Source organism: Colius striatus, chromosome 2 (genome assembly GCF_028858725.1).
Source record: "Colius striatus isolate bColStr4 chromosome 2, bColStr4.1.hap1, whole genome shotgun sequence".
Taxonomy (NCBI): domain Eukaryota; kingdom Metazoa; phylum Chordata; class Aves; order Coliiformes; family Coliidae; genus Colius; species Colius striatus.
Genome location: NC_084760.1, coordinates 73,779,661 through 73,791,805, shown reverse-complemented (window position 1 = coordinate 73,791,805; position 12,145 = coordinate 73,779,661). Strand labels below are relative to the sequence as shown.

At 36.8% G+C, this 12,145-nt stretch overlaps 1 protein-coding gene across 1 annotated transcript in view; it reads right to left on the bottom strand.

Moving 5' to 3' along the window:
- The window catches only part of KIF26B (kinesin family member 26B), a 301,427-nt gene that overhangs the window by 167,365 nt on the left and 121,917 nt on the right, over positions 1-12,145 (bottom strand). The window contains exon 4 of the mRNA XM_061989833.1: positions 10,203-10,369. Coding sequence (XP_061845817.1) covers positions 10,203-10,369 — 167 coding nt within the window. The remainder of the gene's footprint in view (positions 1-10,202; positions 10,370-12,145) is intronic.

Genomic DNA, 12,145 nt, shown 5'->3' with positions numbered 1-12,145 from the left:
GGACAACAAAAATGCCAGCTTTGGAGCACATCCTATTGTGCAGTGTGCTAAAGAGACAACCAAAATAAAGCAGAATAAGGAAGGTTCAAACAGGAAATCCAAGACTAAATAACTGACCTGAACTAAAGGCCATGGGGGCCTTGGGAAACTCAGAACAGGGCTTTCTTGCACATCTTAGAAATACATAATTGGAAATAACTCAGATGATTTTCACTTTGCACAACTAGTCAGATGCTTCCACAACATCACATAGCTACATTAAATTAGTTCTGTCTTAAAAAAAGGTTGATGCTGCTGTGGGAAAGAGCAAACAATGTGAAAGCAGAGAGCTGGAAAAAGAATATTTGCTGCAATGAGAAAGCTTAAATTCACTTTCATTTGCTTCTCTTTCCATAATAAAAAGCAAAAGCAGAAATGGGCAACTTTGAACTTCCAAACAGTGTTAATACGTGCCATCCTGGATAGGTTAGTAACTCAGCTTGCTTCCAGATGGCTTGAACAAGAGACACAATGATGTCTAATTTCTCTCTATGTACTTTTTCCTTTCTACTAAACAGCTGACTGAGTTCTCCCTGTATTTGCATACAAAAAGGTATTCAGACAAGAAATGGAAATAATTTCTTCTAATCTTGTCTTTTCTGTCTCTGTCTAGACTTTAACAGCTTTCACTTATTCAGCAGTCTTCCTTAGATTCAAAGACATTACTGCTGTAATGCTTACAACAGAGTAACTGGTTCCATTCTTTTGTCTCTGTTGGGATAATAAAACCAAAGATTGCCTCACTAGTTATCAGCAGCAGTTTTTAGCCTGGTTATTAAAATAAATAAGGATGATTAATACACAATCTACGTGAATCTCTCTGACCATACCCTAAATGGAGACCTGAATCTATTAAGTAATTTTAACCAGAAAAAGAGAGATCTTAAAGAAATTGTCTCTTTCGATTTCCTGAAAACAGACAGCTGAATAGAAGAGTCAGACCCTGTCTATGTTTGGAGTGAAGAAATTGCTGCCAATTCTTTATTAAACAACATAAAATGCACTTGAGGAGAAAGCCTCTAGATCTCCCCAATGATAAGAAAATCTCTCAAGGTACACTCCAAAGTCATGAAATCTCTAGAAATGCAGTTACAGGGAAAACTGCATGTTAGCTTCAATGTTCTTGTAATTGCTTATTTCCAAAATGTGTACATTAATTTTTTGTTTCACCCTTTAACCAGTCTATCTCCTGAAAGGCCACTAGTAGTGTCAAAATAAGATGCGCTGCAGAAAACTCTGATGCCCCTGTCCTGCATGCAACGTATCCATGTAATCCTGAACTTGAGTTTTTCAGAGGAGATCAAACCAATAGTTTGACTGAAATATGCCAAGGAACAGGAGCTGTAAGATGGGCATCACGTTCAATCTGCAGCTGAGCAAAGAGGTAAGATTCGAAATCTCTGTTTGCTACAATCCACCTAGTAGTATGTGTAGTAGTATGGTGTTATATTTTATAATCACATTATAGGGATGCATAAATATAAGCCCAACTGGCAGTTAAATGCTGAATTTATTTGACAAATAAACAAACACTTCAACATTTCAACCCATTTTGTAGTGGAGTTTATACTCTGAGCAAGGAAATGAAAATGGTCTGTATTCATTGGTAATTATCAGGAAAAGCTATTCAGCGTTTGAATAGACTGCTCTCAAGGTTAAGAAAACACTGAGTCTTTGAGCAGGCAGTGGAGAGGGGTAAATCACAGCTGGAATTTCAAGGCTGCTGGGGAAGCACTGTAACATTACTCCCTGTAACAGGAAAGCAGTAATCAGAATTAAAAGTTTGCCACTCTGAACTTCCAGGTGTTTAGGAAACAGTCGTTACTATAGATTTATGATCTCTTTGAGTGACAGTTAGTTTGATGGTGTTAAAAACAGAAGAAAAAAACAACTGGTGCATATAATTTTCTGCTATAGACAGTGCAACTACATCAATTCATCTTCTCTCTCTGCAAGCCAGGATAGAGACACTATAAATCAGAACTGTTTTGTCAAGTTTTAAGGAAAGCAAGAAATATGCAAAACAGTAAATCAACATGAGGTTTACTATACCTCAGTCACAACTACAGTAGAAGTCAGAAGATTAATGCTGACTATTTTTATTTCCACTGCCCTAAAAGTAAAAGGCAAGATTACCCACCAAGAGCTTTGGTAACAGGTGCTGAGGGACTACTGCATATGCTACTAGCAATTTTTCTCAATGTACACATCGGGTGCAGGGAAAGGCAGTGCCAAGGGAAGAAAATTGCCTGAGTTCCTTTTAAATTTTCTGAAATCAGGGGGAGCAGGTGTTCATGTAGCAAGTACTCTGGCACCCCAAAAGCTCTCTTAGAAATTAGAAGGCCAAACCTATCCTTGTGGAGTCTCCTTCCTTGGAGGTCTTCAAGACCTGCTTGGACATGTTCCTAGGCGACCTGATCTAGGTTGACCTGCTTCTGCAGGGGGGTTGAACCAGATGAATTCTAAAGTTCCCTTCCAACCCCTAACATTCTATGATTCTATGATTCTATGATCCTTAGTTAACCTTCTCCTTTGCCATCTGCTGAAATCAACAGGAAATCCCAAAATGTGGTGAGAAGTAGAAAACAACTGTTTTAACATAGTGTATGGACAGCAGCAGCATTTCAGCTTCCATACACCTAGGTACTTTTGTAGTGAATACTAGGAGAATTAGGAATACAAATCCTTGAAAAACTGCCTCCTTCCTTAGCAAATCACTAAAATAATCAGTGCCTTAGCACCCTATCATCAGCATCCAGCATTCCTCCCAGCAATGCAAAGCCTCTATCAGTACACAGCACCTAAGACATGAGAATCAAAGCAAGAATGGGGCCAGCAGAGTTACTTACAGGTCTAAAGGTTCTTATCTGTAATAGCAGCAATCAGTGAGGTACAAGTAGAGAAAGCAAACTTTAAGCTAAGGTGACATCTCAGAAAAATCGGACAAAGGTCATTGCTAACTACTGAAGACAGGAAGTGTCCTGGTTTCTTCCTTTTGCCTTGACAGAGGCTAGGTTAACACTTTAAAGCTTCCACAAAGCATGTACATTGCGTGAAGTAGATTAAGTAGGTGTTTGCATTACTGGCCCTTTTCCCTGTAATATAATCAGTTATTGACTCTGGGATCTGAGAGAGATGGGCGGTGTTTGCTTACTAGCTAATGGAGTCTCTGGTTCCCATAAATTTTCATGGAACTGTACTTGAGAAAATAAGCAGTCCGAAAAAAAGGAAGGAAAAGCATGTGTAAATGTATTGTATTCCCAGAAGATTTTTTTTTTAATTTAAAAAATAAATCTAACTGATCATACAGTAATTAATAGGGCAAATGAATACTATTCTAGATGCAAGTTCACAAAATTTGATACATAAAGTAAAAATGAAAATGATGCAAAGCACTCACATATTTACAGAAGCAAGAAATTGTAACAGCACGGATTTTTACAAAACTCAGAAAAAATCTCAGATTCTGGTTTTTGGGCAACATATAATAGAAATAGCAAATATAATAAATTATACCCAGGAGAGAAGACATCCATTTTTAAACAATCTCTGGAGTAGAAAAACTTTCATAGTATGTGTCCTGCACATCACAGAACCAGATATTCATAAGATGGAATTGGGGATTACATCCTAGAGAAACAACATATCTGAAAACTTTCTGAGGAAAGAGAGGAAAGGGGAGCTGTACATTATCAAGACTTCTCAAGACTATGAAAGGCTAGTTCCACAAGAAATTCTGAACCTTAATGACCATTTCAATCACAACATTATCCAGTGATTGCCATTACTATCAGAGTATGTGGGGCAAGCTCAGATCAGAAAACACTTGTCTCAACTAGCTCGTAGCATATTTCAATACAGACATAACATCAAAGTAACATACATTTGTGGATTTTAATTTCCCCGTTCAATGGTCAATACAATGTTCCTGGATAGAAATAATTTATATTATTCAAAATCATGCTTAGTCCAGAAAACTGCATCTGTTAACTTAAACTAAGTGCCCCCTGCATCTAAAGTAGATTACTTTGACACCAGGAATATGAGGAGGATTTATGTCTTTTTCATCAGTTATATGCTTTGAGGCTAAGCAGATGGCATGCCCCTGCAAGTACAGTATTCTACAATAATCAATTTTACCTTACTGCTTTCTAAAGCTCCACGGATCACTCCCAAAATCCTGTTTAAAAATCAAAATCCATTATCTGTATTTTAAGCTGTGAGCAAAAGCTACTATTCTGCAGCCAATATGTAGTGGGTCTAATTGGCATGAAGGTTCAAATTGTTTCTGTTTACAGCTCAATGCCAAATTAAACACATCACAACTAGATTTCCAACCCAGGTCTAAAAGTGCATGTGTTTTCTTTATTCTTGTTTAAATAACAGCAGTGTGAAAGTATTCAAAGATTCAGAAACTATGGTTTTGGACATGTACCCTACACACTTCCTGTTAGAAGTGGATGTAGTCTAGAATCTTCTAGTTAAACCGTTTTTTTGTAATCAAAAGATATTGATTAAAGGGAAAAAAAAGTGCCATGGGGAATGTGTCAGCTTTGGAGGGGAAAAATAAAACATAACAAAAAATGACACAGGAAATTGTTTAAGACCCAGGACAGAACTACCACTCAGAATTCAAGATCATTCATACACCTTCCCCTTCCCCTGTCCAGACGTGACACCTGAGTCTTTTTTTTGTGTTTTTTAACATGTATCAGATCATTGCCTCCACTGCCAGGCACTGGCTACCCTTGCATGTAGCTCTCAGTCTTTTCTGCAAGGACATTTTTGTTTCATTTATATTGAACTACAGAAAAAGAGTCTTCTTTATACCTCAACTGCCAGGCACTTCTGGTTTTAGGAAAGTCAAGATTCCCTTTTGACTGGCATTTATTTTATACACACAAAATATCATCAGGAAGAAAAAACAGCCTGTTACTTTGGGTTCTCAGAGCAATGGGAAGCACAGAAAAGCAGTGACTATGAACATAGATCTCCTACATCTCTGATGAATGTCGTGAAGATCAGTCCCTGAAACTGTGCACTCAAACCCAGCTGTCCATTTTAAATATTTGTTTCATGGTCTTTCTTGCTGACTGAAAGCATTGTGATTGAAATTTTCCCTACTAGTCAGACCCAACACAGGCTTTGAAGGTAGAAATATTTGTGAAAATTATTTACAGATGTTTTAAAACTTGTTGACAGCATTCACACTGAAAGTCTAAGAATCTTTTATCGTATCATTCTTCTTTTAATGTATTTCTTTTGAAGGATATGAGGAGGATGAAGGAAAAAGAGTAGAAATCCCAATCAGTGTATTTAGCATCTAGTTCTTCAAAATGTCTGGGAGACTGACCACAATTTAACCATTAAATTTCATATGTTCAACTAATGAAAGAGAATCCTGTTAGGTTCTGCATAGTTTAGACAGTAGGAAACCAAAATATGTTTTTGTCTAAATCTCAGAAAATACTTTTCTCTGAAGGATTTTGAGGTCACCACTATTTAACATCGAGGACTTCTCAAGCAGTGCCTAAACCAGGGAACCACTGTATGGCTTGAAAGAGCAGTTGAATCAACCACTCTTCAGCATGAAGAAAGAGTCACCTATTTTCTTCTCGACCAGTTGCTACCTCTTTTTCTTACCTGGTTTTGCTACACATGTTTTGACAAACCCTCTGTTGCAATGCCAGGAAAAGGCTGGGTTTGTGACTTCCTATAGAGCTCTGAAAAATTCAACCCAGGATCTTAACATGGTATGATTAATTTAAAACAATATACAGCCTTCAAGGAAAAGCCCTGATGTTCCTAGAATCTAAGTTTTTGTGCTTAAGCATAAAGACTGTGCAGAGTAGTTCCATACTTCAAAGTTTCAACGAGTTATTGAAAAACAGCAAACATTGAAATAGTTGTGTGATAAGCAAAAAGCAGCAAGGCATGACATCTCTGGAGTGCTAAGTTAACAGAACAGCTTTGTGGCTTTAACAAAGGGGTCCCACAAATAGTGTCCTCATGTAAGACTTGCAGTTCATGCAGTATATACCAGGATTTTTTTAAATATTTGAAAAGATTTCAGAGGAGTGGAAAGGAAATCTGTGGAGCATTCAGCAGTATTTCATTCACAACATTCACAATACTCCTTGTCAGCAAGACACACAGGAACAAGGAATGAGTGTGGAAAGGATCACCAGCGGTTTTCCCAAGAATGGAGGTAGCTGTAACTAGAGCTTATCCCACCCTGAGTAGCCACATGTCAGTTATCTGTGAAGTTAAGTTTTTCTATTCTTACTTTGTCTCAGAATAAGTATTTGAAAAATCTGCATCTCATTTAAAAACATGTCTTGCTACATCTACAACAGTAGCATCATGTGGCTCTGCTTAGTGTTTAAGGTGTATAAAGACATAGAAGATGATCCCTAGAATAGATTTTTTTCAGGCTGCTTTCAAGATTATCTATATTCCCATTAGGCTCAGTTAATCCAAATATTGCTACATCTGATTTCAGACTGAGGCAGGCTTTTTTTCAGATACATTGGTACACTTCCTGACCAACAACAGAAAACAACTTTCAAAACTACCATTTCAAAATATCTCCTCAAAATTTTTTACCTTCCTTGAGGTCCAAAGTGAAATGAGGTTTTATGTTTCTCCTTTGTCCTGATGCAATTAAAGTTCTTCGTCTCCAAGAAAGCAAGCATACTGTGTTAGGACAAACAAGGAACACTACCAGGATCCCAAAAATCTTTAGATATTGTAGGGATAACTGAAAGACTCTGGATCACTTTTGTCTTCCAGTTCCTGCACTGTGCTATCACCCTTTGAGAGACTATTGAAACTCTACAGCCCAGTCACAACAGAGAAGTTTTATTCTGAAGGTTTATTCATGGAGTAAGTATTCATGGAGTATTCCAGAAATTTTCTCTTTGTAGAAACCTGCACGGATAGAACCAAGGTTCAGTACAACACCCCTTAACCTACTAGATCTTCATAGAGATACCAGGAAGACAAACAACAGAGGTCCCTCCCTCAGTTCTTTGGCAGCATCAGCACCAGCATATATATACACATCTCCCTTAACTGGAGGTGGCACACTCCTACATTGTGCTTGCAGTCGGACACAGGGCATGAAGCTAGTACACCTTAGACTGTGATGACTAAAGTGCAGTGATTCCTGTGGCAAATATCCAAACTGGAGGCAACAGTTAACACACATAAAAATCTTAATACTCTGTAAATTTTTCTTTTTGTGTTAAGAATCTTTGCATTATTTCACAATCAGTAAAAATGAATTATTTTCATCATAAATATGTACTAGTAGGAAGCAAAATGCTGCTATATCAGCAAGGACTGGAGGATATCTGAGAGAAAAATGAGTGAACACCCTGAACAGACAGGCAAATTTGGTGCTTGTCATTAATAGTGCAATCAATTGAATTCAGTTTCTGTCCCAGAACCACCATTAGAAATTCATTATTCATATCTGTATCATCTAATATTCATAAGTCTACTAGCAGAGCACTTTGGACACTTTTCAATGTTTGTTCCTTTAAAATATTCGCACACTGTCCCATGGGAATCCTGACATTCATTCCCTTGCAGCCATATCCCAAGAAATGACAATTCACAGAAGTTGCAGCCCTTTTAGCTGACTTAGGAATCTGTCAGCTATAGATCATGAAACATAACAATCAAGTATTGAGACAACTAATAAGTCTCCCAGCTTTTCAAAAGACTGAGAGTCACTGTAGCCTTCAGACACTTCTTCACGGCTCAATGGCAGCCGTAGGTCAGTCAAGAGACTATTACTGTTGAACTGGTAGTGCCTGAGAACAGAAAAATTATGACCCCCTAGTATTCCACTCCTGATGTTTCTCAAGGAATTACAACCAAAAGTTCCCATGGATGTCTTGACATTTCATCCATACTGTTCCATTTTAGTTCATTGGATTTTTTTTCCTGATGATGGGTGACTGAGGTTTGCATTGCTTGTTAGGGTACTTAGAGTGAAATACTATGGGACATTATTCAAATTTCAAAAGAATATTTTCTACTCCTCCACTTTCAACTTCAGATTCACATTAGTCTTTCCTTGTTTGTCTAATAATTTCTTACTTAACTGACCATAAAGACAATGTATGTGACACAAGTTCAAAGAAACCCAACAGGCATAGGTGGTTGTCACTACTCCATGTGCCACTTACAATCAGAAAAAAGCAAAAGTTTAGAATTCATATGCCTAGTATGAATGACTGTTTCATATGTCAATGACTTTCACAATCACTGCTTTCTATTTTGTATTTGTTAATACACATACATGTGGGTTCTTATGCTGCTTACCCCAACTTTACAAAAATGCAAACAGACATATAAGATGCAAAAGAATAATTAATGAGATCCATATTTTGAAACAACTCATAGATTTTCTTATTAAAAGGTCAAGCAGTAAAAACCTGGATTTGCTGCCTGAATTGTCAGTAGATGATATAACTTGAAGTCCAGAACAAAACCAACTTACGTAAGTTATATTAATCTAATCATGCAATACTCCAAACTAAACCAAGTGTTTTTGCCTTGCTAAGTACATTTTTAAAACAAACAGTCTAATCATGAGATGTCTGCTGGGCCAAGCATACCCAAGAATTCACACCATCAGCAAGAAACTAACAGAGTTCTACTTAAAATGCTGTGATTTACACTAGGGATTTTGAGTAAATTTAATTAGTTTCCTGTATTTCAGCAGTGTATATTAAGAGCAAATGAGTTCTCTCAGCATAAAACAGTGAAAGAATGAGGAACAAATGAGTTAAGCCATCTTCATAAATCACTTCATGCTAAAATATGTGCTAATCCCAACTTGCACTCCAGTTAGATGTTACCAAATGAGTACATTCAGCAATTTTAATTTAAACTGCCTACAGACAAGGGGAGCAAATCAAGACCACTGTCACCATTCACATTTGGTATTGTAGCATCACATCTGTAGACAAAAAAAATTGCAGAGCTGCCCCAAAAATGTTCACTGGGTCTTCTAATATGCTACTCTTAATCCTTTTACATAATTCACTTGGTGTGTGACACTGAACATATGCAGTTCTCATGTTTGTGAGGAAAAATAGGAGAATAATACCTTCTTTCCAGACTTACAGAGGCAAACAATTTTATATGTTTTCCATTTACCTTTAAAACAAAATAGAATTAGGTGGATAGTTGGCTCTCTAAACAGTAGGTTATTAATCTGAATATGCCTGAGGTGTTCACTCAAAAGTTCACTCCATGTTTTCAAATTCAGATCTGTCACTAGATTGGATTGGAAGTGCTATAAAAATAACTTATTCTCTTGTAATTTCATTACTTCCACAATTCTTCAAGTCACTGTTCTAATAGTGAAAAGTATTCAAAGACAAGAATTATTTAAACTTCTTCAGTTACACAAAGATTCAATTGGACCAAAAATATTATATTCTGCAAAGAGTGTATTTGTGCAGAGAAAAATATTGCCGCTGTTAATAATGAAAGTTTCACTTGTTAGCTGATAAGCCCATTTATCAAAACATTTTTACTAACAAATTAATAATGAAAACCATAAGATCTTTTAATTAAACATTATCTCATTGAGATTTTTTGAAACATTGACTGAACATTCAGCACAAAGTATGTTCAGAGGCTGACTTTAGACCCTTAGTCCAATACAACAGCATGATAAGCACAGAAACTGAAGTCAGAAACCTTAACTTTCACATCCAAAAGTGGAAATCTTTATCATTTCCCTATTTGGAATGAAAAATAAAAAAACAACCCATAAATGAATAAGCTTCCATTCACCTCCAATCAGTTATAGTAAAATCCATAGTTTATCTCAGAAAATTACTTGAATAGGCCCTTCTTATTTAGGGATACATCGCTCTAAAACGATCAATAAATTGGGTATTATTATATATTTGTTGTATATATAGGATACTTCTACTCAAGTATCCCATTTTACAGACAAATGCAAACAGGTGGATTAAATAACACTTCCATGGTAATTCCTGCAAGTTGTGATAGGTATCTATAGCCATGTTTTGACATGTGTGCTGTAGTCTGTCACCTCTACTTCTTCACTACAGAATGATCTCCTTTGAAAGAAACTACATTTCCAGAGAAGAAAAATCTGAAATCTCTCTTACCTGGCAAAAAATGATGCTGCCACCGAGGTGCCTGTGGATACTTCACTGGCAATATAAGTGCTCTGGGAAGCAGGGAAGCTGTACAAGGAGGGTTTATCTGCATTGTAGTGGTTCAATGCTGCTTCAGTCAGGCCCTCTCGACTAGTCTCTGTCATAAGCTGAGATATCTGAAGACAGAAAAAAAATCAAAAGTGTCATCAGCTAAAGCTTTCTAGCTGACCCCTCCATGGAGCCAGAGAGGTACTTCATTCAGTACACCTTTGCTGCACTGTGAACAAGTTTATTGTTTCTGTCATGATAATCTACAATACTTTGGCTCAGCTCCAACTTTGTCTGCAATAATGGGATAAATTCCTCCTGTCACTAAAAATGTCAATAATGTCTATAGTTTTCCATCCATATAGAAAAGTAAAAGTAAACCATAAACTTTGCTCAGTTTTACCTCAAGGTACGAGAGACAGCTTAGGTATGTGTAAGATATCTTTTACTTCAGGAACAAAATAAAATGACCCACATCTGTTTGCCTTTGTAAAGTAGGATAGCCTTAGTGTAATAACTATTTTTGTTGACCTTCCTCCAGAGAAGTCTGCATGCAGCACAGAAAGGAGTCCCTTGAGATTTTATAACATTTATCATCTCTGGAAAACTGGGATTATTACCATTCACTTTCTTAAACATCCCATGATTTCATTCTTCTGATGGCCCATTTAATGTTTTCTCTCCTGTTATGAAGCCTCATCTCAGCCTTTCATTTTCTGTAAAAAGAAACAGAGCTCTCAACGAAGCTTGACCCACTTCTCCTCAAATTAACTGAAATCTTTATTGACTTCAGAGACAGCTGGGTCAGCCCTACTGAAGCAGCCCCTCAAAACTTTGATTTCAGTTTCTTAACTATTACTTCTGCATGATTTTACGGTGGTGTGATGCCATCTGTCATAATTCAAGCAATTCCTAACAACTTCCCTTTCCTCCTTCCCTCATTTCAACCACAAATAGCTTTTGTCCACCAATGTGTGGTGAATCAGTCTCTCACCTGTTCTATTTCAGTTCTTATACCTATCCTTATCCTTACACCACGGTAACAACAGAACATCTTTGTGAGGCACATCAAGAAAAGCACTTGAGATCACTCTGCAGTTCTTTTTCCACTCTAGGCCCACTTTACTTCAGATGTTAAACATTTCAGTTATTAAAGGAAAAGTTAAAGGACTGTGATTTGTATCTGGGAAAAAACGTGATACGACAACATTTTTTAGACCAACTATCAACCCACCTCTGTTTCTTTTCTAGGAAATTGTTACCTATTCTAATACAGTCAAGAAGATAAACTAAGAGTTTATCTTTATTTTATGTATTTTTAGTCCAATCAATTGTAATATTTAAAGAATTGGAATGCTAAACTAGCCACTCTATTTTATGAGGAATCAGTAAAATCGGTAAAGTGCTCCTATCATGTTAGATATACATGGAGCCCTTGTAATTTACGGATTCACTACATCGAGCAGTGCTTTCAGAAAGTTAGAGCTGAATTCCTGGATTTAAATCACCTCATATCACTGTTTAAATGCGGGAATTTAGTCTGGCTGCCAGGGTACCTCTACATTGCCAGCATGCAAGCAAACATAGCTATTTTTCAGTGTTCTGCTAACCTATGCGTGTCCACTTGGGACATTCAATACACTTTAATTCACTAAAGAGTAACTCCTTAAATTTTCCATAATTTTTGCTAACTCAGCTATTCATATTTGCAATTAACTAACACAAGATTCTGCGCTATCCCCTCAATTTTTTCCCGAAACCAATTTCATCATCTACTATGTTGTGAACTGCTAAGCACACATTTAAAAAGCTCTGCCTTCGGAGCAGAGTACACATGTAAGCCTAACCTCATCATAGTCCATCCAATTCACATCTCTGAAATCAGAAATACATCATCATTAATC